This window comes from Micromesistius poutassou (assembly GCF_964030765.1).
Source record: "Micromesistius poutassou genome assembly, contig: SUPER_1_unloc_1, whole genome shotgun sequence".
NCBI classification, from domain to species: Eukaryota; Metazoa; Chordata; class Actinopteri; order Gadiformes; family Gadidae; genus Micromesistius; species Micromesistius poutassou.
The window spans coordinates 1,062,724-1,086,052 of NW_028180643.1; the positions used below are offsets into that span (position 1 = coordinate 1,062,724).

General features: G+C 46.1%; 2 protein-coding genes across 2 annotated transcripts in view; one reads left to right on the plus strand and one right to left on the minus strand.

Moving 5' to 3' along the window:
- Nucleotides 1–23,329, plus strand: part of LOC311338053 (uncharacterized protein) — a 156,948-nt gene that overhangs the window by 56,599 nt on the left and 77,020 nt on the right. The window lies entirely within an intron of this gene.
- LOC311338052 (uncharacterized protein) lies at nt 1,556–23,253 on the minus strand. Its single transcript, XM_084488966.1, has 8 exons — nt 23,169–23,253; nt 17,892–17,978; nt 16,947–17,225; nt 15,528–15,611; nt 11,710–11,847; nt 9,787–9,858; nt 8,798–9,106; nt 1,556–2,677 (listed from the first exon to the last, which is right to left on the minus strand). The coding sequence occupies exons 2-8, from the start codon at nt 17,962–17,964 to the stop codon at nt 2,127–2,129; spliced, it is 1,506 nt and encodes a 501-aa protein (XP_084345092.1). The 5' UTR covers nt 17,965–17,978; nt 23,169–23,253; the 3' UTR covers nt 1,556–2,126.

Here is a 23,329-nt window from a genome sequence, read left to right on the forward strand (position 1 = left end):
GTGAGAGATCGAATATTTCTAAGTCCCTAACAGCGCTGAGGTCGTCTGGAGCTTCGCCTCCGTGGAAGTTCTGCTTCAGAAAAGCATGAGGTGTTCTGTGTGGTAGTCTTATGCTGTATTTTCCCTCCCAACGAGGTGTGTGCGTTTAGGCTGGTGTGTGTGTTTCTGGATGTTTAGCTTGACCTTGAGCCTCTGGGCTCTGATGTCTTTATGAGTGTCTTCCAGGTACGAGGGCTTCTCGAGGGGTATCTTGACCCTGAGTTGTGGCCGAATATTATCAGCAGACTGACTCCTGTTCTCGCGAATGTGTGGTGCATTGTCTGAGTCTCCAGCATCTCCCCTAGTTGGGACATGCGGCCTCCGGCTCAGGCCTTGACCTGAAAAAATAGCTGACTATATTCGTAATGTACATGTCATGTGGTGTGCTCGTTAGGCTATTTTGCCCATCAGCAGTCAACCAGAGGACATTCTCACAAATATATGACAGGTCTAGTCGTTTTTACATAATTTATGTGGAAATGTTACATATTATACCTTTAACCATGTCTAACCTAATAACTAAACGTAACCATATATCCAGCTAAAATAAGTAATAAACTAAACCATATATCCAGCTAAAATAAGCAATAAACATTTATTTTTCAAACTTTACTTTAGATTTACATGTTCAAGCTTATAACCCTTCTCCATAGTCCTCCTGAGTAAAATAGATATCAGATGTGTATCTTACTTAAAAATTATTGAAATATGGCCCCACTGCTACAAACCTTACCCATGCGTCTGTCTCTACATATCACTTTTCCCCGGCTTGAACTTGCTCTATTAAAACTTTTATTGCCACTGCACCCATTCACAGGGACTTTACAGGGAAATTGGAAAAATATTTGGTTGAATATTTGGAAACATTATTTGTATAGGCCACGTCAACATGTTGCACGAAGGATCTGAGTGTGTGTTATATTGTTGTGTGATGAAAGTGTCTCTGCTCTCTTTTCTTGTTGGACCTTTAAATTTAGTTTCTAGTAGTTAAGAGGTAATAAAAAGCTGCAACACTTGCACATAGTCAAGAGGGGGGAACAAAGGGCACACAGATGAAGTGAGCAGGTTTAGATGTTGTAGAAGAAGCCTACTTTTACCTGTCTATTTAAGCACCATTTTCAGCTTTGAAAGAGATTTCGCCAGAAGCCAGGGAGATTCGCCACAAACCAGAGGAGGAATCGCCACAACATAATCTCCCGGGCAGGGTTAGGGTTAGCCCTAACCCTGCCCGGGAGATTATGTTGTGCCGTATCGTTAGAATCTCCACAAAAGAATCTCTTGGGCGGCGTATCGTAGATATAAAGCTTAGAGACGCTCCGCGCGTGTTATATGCTATTCCTCTCCTTTTGTTTCATAGACAATAGACAATAGACCAAAACCTTTACCAAATAAAGTGAGTTAAAAGTGATCCTGTCTCGGCGACCTTTCCTGGATTAAAAATAACATAACATGCAGAACACACAAGAATAATTCAGTTTGATCCACTGAATTGTTTATTGCCATTATGAAATAGAACAATAGAACCAGCAGACATTACCAATCATAAACAGGTGTGCATATATCTTAAATAACAGAACATGTTCTAATGCCCTGTTCAAGGAATCAATATTTAGCTCAAAGTCATTCACATGATCAATATATTTTCCCATAGACCACTTGCGTTATGAACATAATAATAAATCAACTAATAATTAAATAAATGTTAATGTTATCCAAATAAAAAATTATATCAGACCTATTTAGTGTGAAAATATACAAATTATTGTAAAATAATTATTTTTGATTTCCCATCAATCTATATTTAAAATGCTTAGTTAACCCCATGGAAGATCTTAAAAGTCTCTTCTTTTCATGGTTTATCACGCTAAAATGTTCAGAAGCCCAATCAAATATCGCATTTGGAGTATAGTTGAGTACATGTATTTAAATCAAGAGAAGGAGAGCAGAAAATAATAGAAAGGTGAACTGTGTGTGTGTGTGTGTGTGTGTGTGTGTGTGTGTGTGTGTGTGTGTGTGTGTGTGTGTGTGTGTGTGTGTGTGTGTGTGTGTGTGTGTGAATAAGTGAGGGAGGGAGTGTCTGTGTGTTGCTACAACTGACACAGGGACACTGAGCCATTAATCCCAATCCCAAATGCAGGGAGGAGGTCCTCCTGGGTGAAGGTGGACCTGAAGGTGTGGATGTGTGTCAGTGTGTCTGAGGACTCTCCTATACCTGGGGACACTCTGTAGAAGGACAGAGTGCCAGCAGGCCGGTCGAGATACACTCCTACTCTGTTGGAGCCAGCGTAGGCAATACCTGTGTCTGTATAACTATGGTTGTCCCAGGTAGAGTAAACACCTTCATAACAATAAAGACTCCAGGACTTGTTGTTCAATCCAAACCTACTGTCATCACCCCATCCTTTCCTTGTGATTCCTCTGTATGCCACTCCTATGTCAACACCTCCTTCCCACTCTACCTCCCAGTAACAGTGGCCAGTAAGACCCTGTCTGCACAACACCTCGCTCCAGTTGTCAAATCTCTCTCGGCTCTCAGGATATGACTGCTCCACGTCAACCAGTGTCACCCTTCTGTTGTCCTCAGACAGAGAGAGGTATCTGTTGGCTGTGTTTGGGTCCAGTGTGAGTTCACAGGCATCTGATGAGAGAACAAGACATGATGAGCTGCTAAACACACAGAAATACACTGATGAGGTGTCTCCAGCTTCCCCACAAAGCAGATATTTTTTGAAATATTATTATGGAATGAGAATGAACTGCATTAGCCTACTAGTAATAAGAGCTCTCCCCAAACAATGTACCGGAAGAGTTACGCAGCCATGCAGATATTTAGCTTCCCTTTCATTTTTTAATGGTTAATTTGGTTAGAGCACATGTTTGACTGGAATAGTAAAACTATTCTGGAAAAGTATAACCAGTCAGTTCTGAAGTCTGTGTCTTTTGGATCTACTCTGCGCTACACCTTCCAGCACTGCTCCAAATCTTTCTGTATGGCAGTGCCGCTTTGAGCGCTCTCATTGGAAACGCGACACACTTAAGTTCCAGTAAAGACGTACGGCTTTGAACGTGTGGGGGGGTTTTAAATTATTCTACAGCTAAAAGAGCTCTCTGATATCTGATGTCAGCACCTCTGTTTGCACTCAGTGGCTCTGTAGCCTCCTGCTGGTTATTCTGTGTTTTAGTCCACCATGTGTCTATCTTTATTGTGCCTCTGACTCCGCCTCTCACCTGTACATACTGCCTGTGTCTGTTTTCCACCTGTTTCCCTGCTCACCTGTTCCTTGATGTGTGTTAACCCTAACCCTAACTACTAACTATACCCTGTGCTGTTAGTGCCACCATGTCAGATTGTCTTATGTTTGTTCTTAGCTCGCCTGTCAGTTCTCCCCGCCCTGTTTCTTCCTGCCTGCTTGTCCGCCTGTTCTTGGATTTACCTACGGTTGGGACCTTTTGCCTGCCCCTGGACTCCTCTCCTGATGGTGGCCTGGCTCTTCTTTCTTTGTCTGTTTTATTCTCCTGTTTTTGTCAACAGCGGCCTTGTACCCTTTTGGGGTTTTTGCATTTAAACTTGTGAAACAGGAGTTGATTTTGTTATTGTTTGAGCTGAAGCCTGAAGTTTGTTAGTTGCATAGTAATTCATTCAGGTCACGCCACTATGGTGGTTGATAAGGACACTACTATCTCTGCATCACAAAAATAGCTGACATTTATTTTATTTTCAGTGGAAAATGCAATATTAAGATGTTTTGGCATTAAGATGCATTTTCATAACCTTTCTAGAGGTAAATCTGCCTTTTAATGTAATAGGTTTTGTTCAGTATATGATGTTTACTTGGTTTAACTGCTTGTGGCATTTTTCATGCTTACTTGGGGATTTGAGAGAATAGAATCGGGGTAGGCTATATTATGTTTAAGATATAACCAAAATGAGCACATTCCCAAGAGTGCCCATTCCCTCACTCCCTCTTGGGTTGGAGCCTGCAACCCTCATGGAGAAAATTACCTCCATGATTTGGGTCGAGTTGAATGCCCTCATTCATATGAAAGTGGTCAATACGAGCAGGGCAGGATTGGCATATTAGTAATATTGTAAAACATTGGACATTGGAGTACAGTTTGCACTACATATGCTGTTTGTCATATTGTGCTGTTTGTACACAGATTGAAGAGGTAGGTTGATCTGTCTGTCTGTCTACCTATCTACCTACCGATCTATCTATCAAAAACAATTTAATTAATGTATTGTAGTGACCTACAAGGGGCATTAGAGGGAGACATTCACCCGGTCACCTGCGCCTTTAAGAGAGCGGGCAGGTGGAGGAAGGGGAGGTCCTTAGCCGGCACACCTGGTCCCTGGCTGTATGTGAATTGTTTTGGAAGTAAACAAACCCAACCTGCCTTCGTCTCCTGTGTCGTTGTTTTCCGCACTTCCACATTGGTGACCCTGAGAAAAAGAACTATGTCGAAACCCGAAGGAAGCAACGGCTACTCTGCAATGCCTGGACCGAGCGGGGCTGGAGAAGCTGTAAGCGTCTGCACCGCGACCATCAAGTTGCCCGAATTTTGGCAGCGCAACCCGCGGCCGTGGTTTCAGCACATCGAAGCCCAGTTCCAGCTAAGAGGAATAACGCAGGACGTTACGAGGTACTTCCATGTGGTGGCGGCGTTGGATGCCTCGACGACGGCCAGAGCGATGGCACTGCTAGAGGCTCCACCGGCTGTCGGGAAGTACGACGCGCTCAAAGCATTCCTGATGAAACTTTTCGAACTGTCGGAGCTGGAGAAAGCAGACCGCCTGCTGTCCCTTAACGGCCTAGGGGACAGCAAGCCGTCCGAGTTGATGGAGAGGATGCTGGCTGTGCTGGGTTCGGCTGATCCCGCATTCCTGTTTACTCACATTTTCCTGCGGCAGCTTCCAGCGCCTGTGCGCACTGCGCTAGCCTGCTCCCCCTTCTCCGCCTCAAAGGACTACCGCGAGCTGGCTGCGGAAGCAGACAGGATTTTCCTTGCCAATCGGCAGCAGTTTGTGCACGCACTGCTCCCTACTCATGGCGTTTCGACCCCGCCGACCCCTTCGGAGGACACCTTCGGCACCGCAGCCGCAGTGACGGCCCGCCGCCAGCGCGACGACGGGTTGTGTTATTACCATGCCAGGTTTGGAGCCAAGGCTAAGCAGTGTCGCCAGCCATGCAATTTCGCGGGGCAGGGAAACGCCAGGGCCAGCACTCATTAGCAGCTAGGGGTGCTGGCCGTGACTGCAGGCTGCTGTTTGTCACCGACTCCATCTCCGGCCGGCGTCTGTTGGTCGACTCGGGCGCCCAGCGCAGCATCCTGCCAGCTCAGCCTGTGGACACCATGGCTGGCGGACACGGCCCGCGGATGGACGCCGCCAATGGCACGCCTATACGTACCTATGGCACCAGGTATGTGGAGGTGTGTTTCGGCGGGCGGCGCTTCGGCTGGGACTTCGTTATGGCCGCTGTGTCTACACCGATCCTCGGCGCGGACTTCCTCTGTGCCTTCAGGTTGCTAGTGGATGTTACGAACTGCCGCCTGATCGATGCTGTGGCCTTTGCTACATACCCCTGCACGCTTGGAGATGTGGGTGGGCTCTGCCTGTCACACACCTTCGCCACAGGGGATCCATATCAGCGCTTACTGGCCGAGTTCCCTGTCCTCACCACACCCACGTTCTCGTCGGCAGTGGCTAAGCACGGTGTGGAGCACCACATCACCACTGTCGGCCCTCCAGTCTACGCTCATGCTCGGCGCCTCGACTCCGCAAAGCTCGTGATTGCCAGGGGGGAGTTCACCACCATGGAACGCCTCGGCATCGTGCGCCGCTCGAACAGCCCATGGGCCTCCCCCCTGCACATGGTGACTAAGGCTGATGGCGGTTGGCGCCCATGCGGCGATTTTCGTCGCCTGAACAACTCCACGACCGCCGACCGGTATCCTGTTCCGCATATACAGGACTTCTCTGCCCACCTGGCAGGGGCCACCATCTTTTCCAAGGTGGACCTGGTGCGGGGATACCACCAGGTACCGGTCCACCCACTGGACGTTCCCAAGACAGCGGTCATCACGCCCTTCGGCCTGTTTGAATTCCTGAGGATGCCTTTCGGCCTTAAGGGGGCGGCACAGACGTTTCAGCGCCTGATGGACTCTGTACTACGGGACCTGCCGTTCTTGTTTGTCTATCTGGACGACATTCTGGTGGCCAGCGCATGTGCAGAGGAGCACCTGACACACCTCCGGCTGCTGTTCGAGCGGCTCAGCGAGCACGGCCTCATCGTCAATCCGGCCAAGTGTCAGTTCGGCCTGTCGTCCATTACCTTCCTCGGACACCACGTCACTCCACAGGGAGCGGTCCCCCTTCCCGCCAGGGTGGACGCCGTCGCCGGTTTCCCACGCCCCCGCACTGTGAAGTCCCTGCAGGAGTTCCTGGGCATGGTGAACTTTTACAACAGGTTCATCCCCCATGCGGCTCACCTCATGCGGCCCTTGTACGGGGCCCTGCGGGGAAAAGGGCCCAGGGATGACGTGGACTGGACCCCGGGGAGGGACGGAGCGTTTGATGCGGCCAAGGCTGCGCTGGCCACCGCGGCGTTGCTGGCGCACCCGTCCCCCACTGCCCCGGTCGCCCTCACGACAGACGCATCGGACTACGCAGTGGGAGCGGTGTGTGAGCAGTGGGTGAGCGGGGCTTGGCAGCCCTTGGCCTTCTTCAGTAAGCAGCTTCGCGACAACGAGAGGAAGTACAGCGCCTTTGACAGGGAGCTCCTGGCTCTCTTCCTCGCCACCCGACACTTCAGGTTCCTGTTGGAGGGCCGCCGGTTCACCGCCTTCGTAGACCACAAGCCGCTGACATTCGCCATGGCCAAAACCACGGAACCGTGGTCTGGTCGACAGCAGCGTCAGCTCTCTGCCATCTCCGAGTATACCACGGACATCCAGCATGTGTCTGGCAAGGACAACTCCGTCGCCGACTGCCTTTCCCGGTTGGTCGTGGGGTCCGTGCACTTGGGACTGGATTACGCGGCTATGGCCGCTGACCAGGCAGCAGACTCGGACATTCAGGCCTACCGAACGGCCCCCACTGGGCTGCGGCTGGAAGACGTGGTGTTTGATGACGCCAAATCCACGCTAGTCTGCGACGTCTCCACGGGTCAACCGCGCCCCATGGTGCCTACTGGCTGGCGGCGCCAGATTTTCAACACCATCCACGGCCTTTCCCACCCTGGCGTGAAAGCCTCCACGAGGCTGGTGGGGGCCAAGTTCGTCTGGCCTGGCCTCAGAAGGGATGTCCGGACGTGGGCTGGCTCCTGCGTGGCGTGCCAGCGGGCCAAGATACAACGCCATATCAAGACCCCTTTGGCACCGTTTCTGGTGCCGGAGAGGCGTTTCGACCATGTCAACGTGGACCTGGTGGGCCCCCTGCCCCCCTCCCTCGGGTTCACTCACCTCCTCACCATGGTGGATAGAACCACCAGGTGGCCGGAAGCCGTGCCCCTGTCATCTACCACATCAGCAGAGGTGGCCCGGGCGTTCATCGCGTGCTGGGTGGCCCGGTTCGGCACGCCGGCTGACCTCACCTCTGACAGGGGCCCACAGTTCACGTCAGAGCTGTGGACTGCGGTGGCTGAGGGCCTGGGGGTGAAGCTCCACCGCACCACGGCGTACAACCCGCAGGGCAACGGCCTTTGTGAGAGGTTCCATCGCTCCATGAAGGCTGCTCTGCGGGCCAGCCTTACGGACAGCAACTGGGCCGACCGCCTCCCGTGGGTCATGCTTGGTCTTCGCTCTGCTCCCAAGGAGGACCTCCAGACCTCCTCCGCCGAGCTGGTGTATGGCCAGCCACTGCGTGTTCCGGGGGAGTTCCTCCCAGAGGCCGCATCCCCCTGGTCTGCCGACTCTCATCAGGCGGTGTCCCGGGGCGTCGCTGAGGCCTTTGTCCCCATTCCAACATCTCGCCACTGCGTTCCCCAGTCCTACGTGCCCAAGGACCTGCTGTTGGCCAAATACGTCTTCATCCGCCACGACAGCCATCGGACTCCCTTACTGCCCCCATACGATGGACCCTTCCGTGTCCTGGAGGCGGGAGCTAAGAACTTTGTGGTGGACCTGGGGGGTAAACCAGAGCGGGTCACAGTGGACCGGCTCAAGCCTGCTCATCTGGACATTGACGAGCCGGTTCAGCTGGCCCTGCCCCCGCGGCGGGGACGCCCCCCTGCTGCGGCCTCCGGCCCCGCCCCGGCCCCGGCTCCGGCTCCGGCCCCGGCCCCGGCGCCCAAGCCGCCCAGGGCCCTTGACCCCCCTCCTGCTAAACGCAGCCGTTTTGGCCGCCTGATACGGCCACCGCCACGTTAATTGTCTGTCACTTGTTTATTGAAGGACTTTTCAGTTATGCACTTTTGGTTATGGTGAATTCTGGGGGGGCCTGTGTAGTGACCTACAAGGGGCATTAGAGGGAGACATTCACCCGGTCACCTGCGCCTTTAAGAGAGCGGGCGGGTGGAGGAAGGGGAGGTCCTTAGCCGGCACACCTGGTCCCTGGCTGTATGTGAATTGTTTTGGAAGTAAACAAACCCAACCTGCCTTCGTCTCCTGTGTCGTTGTTTTCCGCACTTCCACAGTATCAAGATAAAATGTAATTGATATATCAAGATAAAAGATTAAGTTAGATTAAGATTTATTATAAATCAACTACAATGTTATGCATCACCAACAAACATCTCTCCTTGCATCCAGATCTTACCAAAGACAAGCAGCTCAGCGGTGTGATTGGCCGTTCCAGCACTGTTGCTCGCCATGCAGACGACCATGTTCACTCCATACCTCACCCCTCTGACGAAGAGGAACCCCTTCTCCACCCAGGCCTCCGATTGGTTGTCTGTGCCGTTCCTCTCAAGGGGCCTGCCGTTGTGGAGCCACTCGATGGTGGGCTCCGGCGTGCCACCGGCATCGCAGGTGTAGCGGGCCGTTTGGCCCACGGGCAATACCTGGGTAGTGAAGTGAAACTTTGTGATGCTGGGGGCCTCATCCTCTTGCGTGGGTATCACTGAACCTGAAGAAACCAGGAGGAGAGGAGTGAACGTTTACAACACGTATCTAGAGATGCACCATCAAATACTCCCTTCACTCTCTCCTAATACCTGTCCACTAGAGGGCGACCCAGAAGATTCTGACCCAGTTTTCTCACCTGCCTTTTCCTAAATGATTCAATAACACAGCAATATCTACAAAGATTTCCCAGGGAGGGGAAGACACTCCCGCTCAGAGATTAACGAGTCGGGGGTGGAGCTTGCGGAGGAGAACGCAAAACCGCTAACCAGCTCCAATTGAAATTAATGAAAGCAAACACAGAAAAAGACGCTATGTAGACGCTAGTAGTGCGCATACAGAGTAAGACATGAGTAATGGGCCCACGTGACACCCCGTGAATAACCCCAGGACTAGTCATGTGGATCAGCTTTTTTTTTTTTAATATATATGCAGGTTTAATATATTTAATATATGCAGGTTTAATATATTTAATATATGCAGGTTTAATATATGAGGGTTAGTTAAAATCAGCTTCTAAATTTCTTGCAATTCTTGCTATTTCTTGTATGCCATCCTAATCATTTTTTCAAGTTTGATATTACATAACCTTTAATGCCGTTATAGCATGTCCTACAAAGTATTTGTAGGACAGTATTCTGATCTCTTGTCCATCATATTCAGGAAGATATGATTTAGACTCACTGAAGCGCAGGGAGATTAGGAGAATACTCAGCAGTCCGAAGATCAGAATGACAATGCTGCACGACTTCAGGGCTGTTAAAGAGTAGGACACACACACACACACACAGATTAATGTACACAGAGATATATTCATACTGCATGGCTATCATTCACAGTCCAGACAGTCTCTCTACGGTCTGCAGAATCCCTCCCCGTCTTGAAGAAACACCTGAAGACCTCTACTGAGAACACCTCAGTAAGTGATGACTGGTACTGTGGCTCTCGTGTTGAGTTTAGAACACACTAGAGCACAACAAGTACTGGTCTCTAGCATACATGTTATTATTCCCTCATTATTAAAATATAGGCACACATACAGTAATACATACAGTAATACAGTAACACATAAAGTAATACATACAGTAATACATAGGTAATCATACAGAGTGGGGGGGGGGGGGGCAACATGTGGCCTGTGTGTCACCAGGGTCATTAACAACGGCTCGCGCAGAAAATATGAGGATATGTATTCTGGGATCATTTTAGATATGTTCATAGTAATTATAAACTTAATGTATTTTTTTTAATTCCATAAGTCCCCTTGATATCACTTCAGTTAAATGAGCAGCCTTTGCTTTTTTTTTTAAATTATTGGCAGGACATTACAAATGTTGGAGACCCCTGCAGTATAACATACACACACAAATACACACATACATACTTAGATACATGCAGAAACATATATACACACACAAACACACACACAGTAACATACATATATACATACATAAATACATACATACATAAGCATACACACATACATACTATACATGCAGACATAAACATACACACACACACATGAACATAGATATACACATAAACATAAATACTGTATATACATACATAAAGACAGATACATACATGAACATAGATACAGTTCATACACAAGCGTTTACCAGAGATGGGGACTTGAGTTAGAGACTTGGAGTCAAGTCGCAGTTTGCCCACACAGTGACTTGAGACTCGCCTTGAGACTCATCTAAAACAAGTATGCAAAAGACAGTACTTGTTCTGCTTAAGTGTATTCTAAATCGTCCTCAAAAGACAAGTCCCAAAACTTGAGATTTGGGACTTGCGAACAATCATATTTTTGTTTATTTTTTTGGCACATTAACCTTCAGGAAATGTCTGAAGAGATGATTATAATTCCTGGGTGTGTGTTATCCTCACAGTCTATGGTATTATCCGTTATAGCTCCTTTCCCTAACTAGTCCAAACTAAACTCTGTAATTCTCTGTTTCCATGCTGTCACGTATTTTCTTAAAAGGCATACAGGGAAAGGCTGGAATAAGGCCTGAAGTGAGGGAGGAGTTGATGAGGGTGGTGAGGAATGGCAGGACGTCACTCGAGACGACCTGGAGGAGTGAGGAGGGGATCGAGTCAAGGGGGCACGTGGCGTTGTGGTTAGACGTAACTATTCTGTTGACATCACCAGAGGAGAGAGAGGGATAAAGTCGGTAAAAACAGAGGTGGGGATAGGGGGAGGGAGAATGGCGGCAGGGGTAAAAGAGGAGCTGATGTCCTTCACCTTTTGGGTAAAGACGGTTAGAAAGTCATCAGCTTTGATGGAGGAAGGAAGGGGGGGGAGGGGTGAGGAGGGAAGGGAAGTTGGAAAACAGTTTCCTGTGGTTGGAGGCGGAGGAGTTTATTTTGGTCGGATGAAGGCAGATTTGGCTGTTGACACAACGGAGGTGAAGGTAGTGAGAGAGATCATCAGAACAGTCTGATCTCTTCCATTTCCTCTCAGCTTCCTGCAATAAATCTGTCTATGCGGTCATCAGGTTGGTCTTTTAGGCTACAAACCTTTGCTAAATTTTAATCTTGAGATAGAAATATTTGTTTTACTGGTTTATTTATTTTAAATTCTTTAAAAAGGGCACCTACCACATCTTCTCTTCCTGGTCTCTTTCAGGTCCAAAGACGTGACGTCAGGTCCCATAGTGAGTCCAGAGATGGTTTCCATGGTTTCTCTCTGACAGCTTCCACCACTTCTGCCCTCAAGCTTCAGCTCTGCTTCATCAGCTGGAAAAAACAACGTCACATGTTTTAATTCTGACCAATCAGCTTGCATCTAATACCATCAGTATCAGGTAAGGTTTTGATATTTCTCTTATCAGATGCCTTCATTTTACACATTCAGGCAACCACACACACACACAAGATTATTATTCATATCATCTAAAGATACCACATATACAATTTAAAGATACAACATATATAATGCAAACATACAACATATCACATAAAGATAAAACATAAAATGTAAATATATAATGTATATCACAAAGATAAACCATACAGAGGGAGAATACAGCAGGTAGTGTGATGCCCATGAGAGATCACATTGATTTCAAATATATTTGAGTGAATTGAGGTTGGAAAACCGGTTGCGAGCACAGTAGTAATTTAGCGTTACGAGCAGCAGGGGGCAGTAGGAGGCGGGGCGCCGGATGCCGACCGAAAGTTTGCGAAGGAGCGGGTTGCGTTGCAGTCGTCCTCTTTCCACGTGCTGTCGGAGAGGAAGGAAGTGATGTGCCTGTGTCTCTGTTTGTTATATGTATTTCAGGTCGGTATCGGTGCTTTTGAGTTTCGTGTGTTGATGTGCTGGTGTGGTGGTGTCCCCGAGTGTGTGTTGGTGTTGAGAGAGTTTGTGTGTGCGTGTCTGGACCTGTGTGTGTGCCGACGTTGGCTGCTAACTGTGGTGGCCGGCAGCGGCAGCGGCGCGTGCTCATGTCCTCGTCCGTGTCTGAATGCGAGTGTGTTTGTCGCGTCGGTACGAATGCGTGTGTGTTTGTTGCGTCAGTGCGAATGTGTGGCTTCCTGTACATTTGGTTTAAGTTCATGTTTTTATCATTGTTGTATTGTTGAGAGTTGTGATTTGTGTGTCTGTTTGCTCCGGGTTTGCAGGGAAGAGGAAACACAGTAAACTGTTTTGTTGCAAGGTTTAAACCTAAGAAAATACTAAATAATATTGTGTTATGTGAAGAGTGCATATATGAGAATATGTATAGTGGATTAATGAAGATTGAGTAGATCATCTCAAATTGTGTTCCAAGTGTGAACTGTACAATAAATCTACTCTTTCCACGTGCTGTCGGAGAGGAAGGAAGTGATGTGCCCGTGTCTCTGTTTGTTATATGTATTTCAGGACGGTACAACACTGAAAGAGGACCACTTACACCCTGCTACGCGGCCCGGTTCACGGGACCCGTAACAGTAGCATAGTAGACATATCAGGGAGTGGTCAAGCTGTATACTAGAAGGTAGTGGACATGTCTAGGAGTGGTCAAGCTGTATACTAGAAGGTAGTGGACATGTCTAGGAGTGGTCAAGCTGTATACTAGAAGGTAGTGGACATGTCTAGGAGTGGTCAATTTGTATACTAGAAGGTAGTGGACATGTCTAGGAGTGGTCAAGCTGTACACTAGAAGGTAGTGGATATGTCTAGGAGTGGTCAAGCTGTACACTAGAAGGTAGTCTAGTGGACACGTGATGGTCCTTCTCTTTCACAAACTCCATCATCATTCTCAAAGCTGAATGTCAGCATGTCAGGAGATTATCTTGCATGGACTTTGGGCTTGATGAATAAAAGCAACTCACCAATTCTATTTCACAGCAGTTAGCTGGCAACTCTGGCAAAATATTGATTAGGTTGAGAAAAATCACTGGATTAGGTTTTAATTTTTGGTCAGAACCTTAATGAGGGGCGTGTTTAAAGCTCTATCACTGTAAGAACCTTAATGAGGGGCGTGTTTAAAGCTCTATCACTGTAAGGACCTTAATGAGGGACATGTTTAAAGCTCTATCACTGTAAGGACCTTAATGAGGGGCGTGTTTAAAGCTCTATCACTGTAAGGACCTTAATGAGGGGTGTGTTTAAAGCTCTATCACTGTAAGGACCTTAATGAGCAATGAGCAATTGACTTTCTACACCGACGCATGTGTCGTTGCTAGTTTGCACCCGGCGCAAAGCTGATTTTTCCCCGCAGCAAACAGGCGCCACTACACTTGCGCCTGGAGAGGCGTGTCGGAGAAAAGCAGGGGCGTGTTCCGGCGCAAATGATACTTGGTGCTATTTTAGTGATCTAAAAAATGCACCAATGCAATTGCGCCACTGACCGAAAAATACCTGGTCTAAAGCGGATAGCGCAGTTGTTGTTGCTATTTTGACGTGCCATGGCAGGTCGGAACTACAACATAGCCTACGCTTACACACACATCTATATACAGCACAAACATGCAAACTATTAACCTGATTTAAATATTATGATGTCAAAGATTATTCATACGTGTGAAACTGCATAGAAATAGCGTGTGGATTGTGGAAACATTTTTTTCCATAGGGTTGCATGAATGAACATGAATGAAGTATAGTAGCCTAGGCTATGCCATGCGTTAAAATAATAATGATAACAATAATACATTCGAGCAAAGTATATTCCAGGCTTCCAAAACAAAATCTAGTTTTAGGGTAAATGATTGGTTAAATGATTTGGGAAAGAACAGCTGATACAGCGGTAAGTTGTACTTTTAAATCAATGCATCTGCAAACACCATACAGCAAACACATATGTTCTTGACCCAGACATCGTGTACAAGCCCATTACTTTTAGGATTGATGAGTATTTGATCTTGAGAAAACATAGTTTTACCGCGAGTGAGTGTTTAAAAGAATGAATGAATGCGGGTGATGCTTGGTGCGTGTGTGTGTGCGCGTCCATCTGTCTAAACACACAAAAATTAAACACGTAATGCATAATGCAGTGGTGATGTATATTAACAGGGGGACACATGCATATTATGAACACAAGTCGATAACAATAATGTATACAATACTGGTAACAAACAATGTTTGTTAATGTATTGCCGCATATCATTACATACATAGACCCACAGTTGAGGACCGCGTCCGCATATCATATATGTTTTAAGTTGTCTTTGCCGCAATTTACATGACGAATCAGCGAACCCCAGAGTTCGATCAAAACGCGTGTAGCCTAAATTTAGCTTAACCTCATAGGGGCTTAAACGAGTGACCTGTGTTGGACACATAGACCAGAGTCTTCCTCTACTGAGCTTAGCCGAGGATCTCTAACATGTACCAGGAGGGCCAGCACAGGTTAAGCCCCGGGGCCGAAGGGAAACCAGTATAGGGTACCCCCCCCCTCCTAGGCGAGGGCCCAGGAGAGGTCTTCCCACCTGGTGCGACTGAAGGTTCTCCTACAGCCCTCATATTATAAAAAACCATTATAGGTTGTAACACTCGACAGTATGCACGCAGATTTCGACCCAAAGACGCTCGTCTAAACGCGGAATGAAAAGTGGGAACGCAACGCCACTTTTGCGGTTTGTGTTCAGATAGTTGTCGTGTAAAGCCAGACTTAATGGGGAACTGGGGTGGGGGACACGCGAGGTGTCAAAGTTCTACACCCAATGCATAGGGTGTTTAGATTGGCCAGTGCATTTAGGAGGAATCCACACATAATGGAAACATAACATGAAGCCTGATTTCAAACAAACTCAGGTGTTACAAGTTATAATAAAGTCTTTATCTTTCAAATTTTGGTTTTCTCGACCTCTCTTAGTTTGTCAACGTGCTTTATCCACGACCTTGAGAAATTTTACTCAGACTAATGATGGAGTCATGATATATCACCGCTGAGCTCTGAGAACAGTCACAGATACAGAGATCCTCTTCTTACCTCTTGTGGCGGCCATGTTACCCAGAGTGGTCTTAGAGGTAGGACCCCCCTCCTCTCTCTCCTCATCCATAGCAGACTGGAGACCTGGACACAAACACAACGAACACAACGAACGTGACATTTCTATAGTGAAGACTATATACTTACACACTGTAGAACTTTCCAGCAGGTGTAACTATTGCTTTACATATATATATATACTGCATATATTAAAAGTGATAAATGTTATGATTTTGTTCTGGGGTATTTGAGGAAACAATTGTGTGCATTTACTCCTTACCTTTGAAATGCAGGCATATTTTATGTTATACTTCATATATGTTCAATCATACCAGGTTATACGTTTGTTTTATTATCATTCCTGGTCTCCAGAGAGTCTGTGTACGTATGCGTAATTAGTCGCAGTGTGTAGGTGGCCACACCTTTAGGTTGCGTTTCATTTAATTGATGGTCAGGACTGGTACGCCTTGCCGGTGAGTGATTAACATGTCTAGTAATTTATAACAAGAATTAATATAACGTGAACGTATAATTTCATTTGGTTAATTCTGGGTTGGTGTTTGTGTTTTCTTTGCAGGTTTACAACCTAACGTACTAACGTACTAATGTACTAAATGTCACTAATTAGCGGTAGCAGTTAGGCTACCTAGTGTGCTTATTGTGTTTGCGAACGCAATAAAAGTTTCTAAAGTGACACGAGTGGTATCCGCCGTACTTGGCCTGACACCCTTCCAGTGGGGGATTTATTAGACTACAGCAGGTAGCTAGTAAAAAACTGGACACACACACTGTTACTATCTTTGTTCGGATCACATAAACACTTGATATGTCTAGATCACATACACACTCTTTCACTATCTATGTCTAGATCGAAACACTATCATACCTATGTCTAGATCTACATGTTCATTTAATTGGGAACTGGGGTGGGGGACACGCGAGGTGTCAAAGTTTGAAATAAAACCAATGCAGTGAATACAATGTTGTGACTTTAGTGTTTAAAAAATCTTTCTTCATTCCTCAAGACTGAAGCCACCATTTATTCTCCTCAGGTCAGATCTGTTTGAGGTGCAGATATATTCAATTATCAGCAGTAAATTCTGAAACAAAGGCAATTCATTGCAACATTACTGTAACATCAAATGCTTCATCCAACAACAAATTTAATCGTAAAAAACAAACAAACATTAGACTGCTGCTGTGCTGTTCGGGTATTTAAATTATAATTATTTAACACTTTTCAACAAAGTAGGGAGAATGGCTTTGGATATGCAGTCTAAACAAATGTCCTGAAACGACAATAATTAATGGTTGGATCCCAGGAGATGAAAGGATAAAGAAGCCTGGTTCGTGTTAGGCCCTTGTCAGAATAAAGTGGGCAGGGCTTATTGAGAAAACCCATTCCTAGTTACAACTCACCCATACGATCAGCAGGGCTGGGAGGGAGGTCCAGGCTGATGTATAGTGGCTTGTCCCTCTCCAACATATAATCAATCATCGTCTGACTTGCACTCTCCCCTTTCCTGATCACCATGTCGATCAGACACCGAGCCCGGTCTGCTCTGATCGTCTGGCACTCCAACACAGTGTCCTTGTCGTCGGTACTCAACACTTTTTCGTCCCAAAGGTCATCCAGCATACCTTTCAAAGTTGCTTCTCCGACATTCGCCACAAATCTTCTACGGATCCTTCCTAGGTCTGAAACAGATTGCAAAAGGAAATATTACATTTACAATGTTGTAGTCAATATGAATTCGTCTTCGGCCTGTTTTAAAATCAAATAGCAAGCATGAATACAAAGATCCAAATGAACGACTCCGTTGGTGGTGATTGTGTAGGCCAGTGGTTCTAAAAGTGGGGTACACGGCGCATTGCCAGGGGGTCCGTGAAGAGTTTGCTACAAAATATGTAAAAAATAAAAACATAAAAAATATTTTTTTTGCGCGCGCACACTGGAGAACTGCGCAAAATCAGCTGACCGCAACGTCCGTTACTGTGAGACATCCTGTCGCTCTGACCCCCTCCCCCGACCGCAACCAAACACTCTCTACCCCCCCCCCCCAAAGCCTTAAGGAGGAATCCACACATAATGGGAACATAACATGAAGCCTGATTCCAAACAAACTCAGGTGTTACAAGTTAGAATAAAGTCTTTATCTTTCAAACTTTATCTTTCAAAGTGGGCTTCAACACATATGTGACGTCCTCCAGAGAAGAGTCGATGATCTTTCTCGACCTATTTTAGTTTGTTAACGTGTTTTATCCACGACCTTGAGAAGTTTTACTCAGACTAATGATGGAGTCATGATATATCACTGCTGAGCACTAAGAACAGTCACAGACAGTGAGAGATCTTCTTCTTACCTCTTGTGGCGGCCATGTTCCCCAGACAGAGTGGTTTTAGAGGTAGGACCCCCCTCCTTTCCCCCTCATTCATAGAAGACTGGAGACCTGGACACAAACACAACTACATATTGTTTCTGTGGATTATATTTGAGTAGCGAACGTGACATTTCTGCAGTGAAGACGTCCTATCCTTCTCCTGTCTGATATACTTATACACTTTATTACTATCTTTGTTTAGATCACATAAACACTCAGGGCCCTAGTTAGACGGTCTAAAACGCAGACGTCAAGGCGCAAAGTCAAAGTACTTTGTGGGCGGTTCTACGGTGCTGTTGCTATTATGACGGCGAGATAAACAAGCTTTGCGCCCGGCGCAAATCTAAAAAGGATTGGGCTGAAACCTGTAGGTGTGTTTTGGGCGTAACGTGCAATAAACCAATGAGAGTTCCACCTGCCATCTCGCATTTGACTTGGCGAGTTAATATTTTGACAGCGCGTTTGCAGTCTCCGCTGAGACAGATGCATGACCACATGAATTTCAAACTTCAAATGGCTGTTTATGGCCAAATAATAGGCATAATTCACACATGGAATAGCGTTTTCTTCTCCAACTTCAGAAACACTGATTTGTCATGTAAATTGCGGCAAAGACAACTTACCACATATATGTGGACGCGGTCCTCGATGACCAGTATTATATACATTATTGTTATCGACTTGTGTTCATAATATGCATGTGTCCCCCCGTTAATATACATCGCCATGGACTGTATTATGCGTTACGTGTTTAGTTTGCGTGTGTTTAAACAGATGGGTGCGCACACACGCGCACCAAGCATCACCCGCATTCATTCATTCTTTTAAACACTCACTCGCGGTAAAACTATGTTTTCTCACGATCAAATACTCATCAATCCTAAAAGTTATGGGCTTGTACACGATGTCTGTGTCAAGAACATATGTGTTTGATGTACGGTACGGCATTGATTTAAAAGTAAAACTTACTGATGTATAAGCTGTTCTTTCCCAAATCATTTAACCAACCATTTACCCTAAAACAAGATTTTGTTTTGGAAGCCTGGAATATACTTTGCTCGAATGTATTATTGTTATTATTATTATTTTAACACATGCCATAGCCTACTATACTTCATTCATTCATGCAGCCCTATTGAAACAAATGTTTCCACAATCCACACGCTATTTCTATGCAGTTTCACATGTATGAATAATCTTTGATATCATAATATTTAAATCAGGTTAATAGTTTGCATGTTTGTGCTGTGTATAGCCTACGTGTGTGTAAGCGTAGGCTATGTTGTAGTTCCGACCTGCCATGGCACACAAAATAGCAACAACAACTGCGTTATCCGCTATAGACCAGGTATTTTTTCGGTCAGTGGCACAATTGCATTGGCGCATTTTTTAGACCACTCAAATAGCACCAAGTATCATTTGCGCCAGAACACGCCCCTGCTATTCGCCGACACGCCTCTCCAGGCGCAAGTGTAGTGGCGCCTGGTTGCTGCGGGGGAAAGTCAGCTTCACGCCGGGTGCAAACTAGCAACAACACATGCATCGGTGTAGAAAGTCAATTGCGCCGGGCGCAAGATAGGGCCCCTTGTGCGCACAAGGTGTGTTTAACTGACGACGCGCTTGTCTTGAGTCAATGACACAACTACACTCAGACTTCTATTGCCTATTTAGCTTTATATTATAGTAGCCTACCATCAAATCTGAAGGATTGGTCTAAGATGCATTTAATATGTTTGGGTTGTTTCAGACAGACAGCGACACACACACACACGCACACACACATATAGACACACACACACACACACACAGAAAGAGTTACTACTAGTTGCTACTGACAAAAGTGGTTTAAATAAAGAGTTACAGAGAGACGAGAGGTGTTATGAAGCTTTAAGGACGCTTCGGTTATTGACAGAAATAATCACCTTGGAAAGGGGAATTGATTCAATGCTGAATCAAATAAATAGTTTGAATAAAAATCTATTAATCCTAAAGGATCTATTCAAGTAGGACATCCCCAAATCACAGGTTGGGTGAATGGGTTTAAATTGAGTACAGCAAAGCGTGACAACTCTAGGGCTTATGGTACAGCAATGTGTGACTGCTAATACAGAACAAATCAAAGATGAGCCTGTGACAGAGAGAAATAACCCCACCCAAACACACAATAACAAGGAGACACCACCCAAACATACAGTCACTAGGAGACACCGCCTTAATGAGGGGAACACGCCCCTCATTAAGGTCCTTAACTAATGGCGCATTCCCACCGAGTGGTGCGGCTAGGTGCTGTACAGTTAGGTGCGATAGGTGCGGGACAGCTCCGTTACGGCTCGCGTTTCCACCGCCGACAGTACCCTTATGGTAGGGCGGGGTTTTAGCCGGACGGCGATGGCGGCAGCTACGTTAGCATCGTGATATCATAGCAGCAAGAAACAGTGTAGCCTGCTAATAAATCCAAGGAAAAAGAAGAACACAACGAACACAACGAACAAAGAGCAACAATGTAGGACGTCCAAGAAGGACGGCAAACTTTTGCGCAACATTTTCTTCAATAAACAAAGCTTTCGCCGTTGTCCAAAAATACCTTGCTGTTTGTTTGTTTTTATCCCCCTGTTGCACGGAAGTGACGATTCTGTCGACCAATCAACGGACGGCGTGTGTATCTCCACCTTTTCCGTACCCTTTCAGAGGCTTGGTACCCCAATGGAGGAGTACCAAAAAATAAGTACGGCTAACCGCAGCTAGGCACTCTGAGACCCCACCCAAACACAGTCAGTTGGAGACCCCTCCCCCCCCCCATGCCCTCATTAAGGTCCTTACAGTGATAGAGCTTTAAACACGCCCCTCATTGAGGTTCTTACAGTTATAGAGCTTTAAACACGCCCCTCATTAAGGTTCTGAACGAAAGTCCAAAACCTAATCCAGTGATACTTCTCACAATAGCCAATATTTCTTAAACTAAAAGGTAGTCTTATTTAAAGTGAAAAGAGACAAAGAAACGACTCTATCAACTAACCAAGCCTATACTCAAATCTCAATATAACTTTAGTACAGGCAGAGATCTGTCCTCCCTTCATCCAACATTGCAACTCTATATGCCAGCTTAGAGCTGTGAAAGAGATAAACTAATAAATGCTGTAAATTAGATCACACCAGAATGTTGTAAACATGATTACAGGTAACATTTTCTTATTGTCTGGCTGTTTAGTTTAAAAGGTGTTGATCTTTGTCTCCATAAAGAGAGAAGTAAGTTTTGGGAGGTGTTACAAAACAACTTTTGGGTCACACCCCGGACTGTGTAACACAAACTGGAGATCAGGGCTTAGGTTACGTTGTAAAGCAGTCGTTTTATTTTTCGGACGCTGCTTTGTACATGGCGGGACGGTTATTAAATCAACGAAAGGAAAGATAATAAAACAGAAAGAAAAACCCTGACTAACCCTAACTCTGGGGGACCCAAACTGTCCTACTCAGAAAATAAAAGGGGATGTGAATTAGCCGGGACCTCTAACCTACTCTGCTCTAACCTAACCTAAAAACGTGAAAACAACCATCGCCAACCAACAACGTATAAAGTAAAAAAAAGCTATAATGTCCCCACATGGGATAAATGGTTCTGGGAAGCAAATTACTAATACAAAGACAACTTGTTCACACACGAACGCTCGGTGCCGGTGTTCTGTCAATTTCTGCTGCCCATCAGATTTTGCTACCTAGTGGTTCTGCGCATGCGCATGACGACGCTATTGAGTATTGGTGTAAAATACACATACTGTACCCCTGAAATCTCCAATAAAGACGTTATAATACAGTATCAAAATATGCTCCCCGTATTCTTACAGTGTACATGGAGTGAGTAGTCGTGTAAAATAACATGTTTCTGTAGTGGGAGCATTGTTTGATAGAGGCAGTTGGTCAACAGATTAAATACGCTACCAAACACATAAGGTAGCACTTTTTGATAGGGTAGCATGATTCTATAGACTCTGATACTGTATTATAACGTCTTTATTGGAGAGTTAAGGGGTACAGTATGTATATTTTACACCAATACTACACCGCGGATCAATAGTGTCGTCATGCGCATGTGCAGAACCACTAGGTAGCAAAATCTGACAAGGGAGCAGAAATTGGCAGAACACCGGCGTGGCACCGCGTGAGACTTCCTGGTATCGCGACGGGGAAACCAGTAGGCGTGCAGGACCAAAACGAATCCGTCTGCAGTCTGGGCTGGGCAGTCTTTATAGCCAACGTCACGCCACAGCGGGAACAACCAGCCTGTAGGAAAAACGGATGCAGAGCAGCGCGGCTGCGCAAAATATCATATTTGCGTACCTATTTTGATAGGAACGTAACAGGAAGTCTAATAATCTTCCCCAAACACAGTGGAGCTGAGCAGCGAACATAAAGGGGAAACACACCCTGTCATTCTAGTCCAGGGTCCGGAGAGAGACAGTGGACCATTGGTGACTGTCTGTTCTGCTAACGTCATCATAGACAGCTGCTCAGGGTTACATATATAAAGACCACACAGATATGTCATGTTGTTTTACTTTGATTCATTCTAACACACATTATGAACACACACAAACCAGTTCATAGAATGATAGCACATTGATTCAGATTCATATAACATACTTTTATCTTTACACGTGTTATTGATTGGTCCCTATCAGTCTACTTTATGGAGCAAAGGTCCATGCTTCACGCCACCTAGGTGGTCTGGGATACATCAGAGCTGCCAACTCTCACGATTTCACCGTGTGACACACGCTTTTGCCTGCTTACACACACGCACACACCACACATCCACTTTCTCTTGCCAAAAAAAACAACACGTGCCCCCCCCCCCCCCCCCACAGTCAACATTTACACCCACGGACCCTGCTATAAGGTATGCATTACAAGATTCTACAGAATCTCACGCCAGCGAAAACCCAAAAGTTGGCAGCCCTGGATACATTTACTGAAGTTTAACGGTATAAGCATTATCTTAACTACATGAGTGAAATCAGTACGGGAAGAAAGCAGAGTCAACGAAGGACCACATTCTGAGGGAAACCCATGTGTCACTCATTACACCTCCTGATAGCCCTCTGAAAGGAGGTCCTCGTCTCATGTTTAGATTAGAGCTAAAACAAAGTCAGTTGGAGACCTCACCCAAACGTACAGTCACCCCCCCCACATTGTTAGCAGAGGCCATTCCCAGAAAACAAGTTTAAACATAATCACATAATCTTTTCTATTCTCTGTGCTCACCTTCTAATGTTTCTCCCAGACCTCTTGGTTTAAAAGGTGTTGCTCTCTGTCTCCAGAGAGAGAGAAGTGACTCCACGTCGTGTGACTTTGGTTTGGGTTTAAAACTTGGCTTTCATTTCCTGAAAAATACTTCCCGTTCTCCCCTAACCACACACACACAC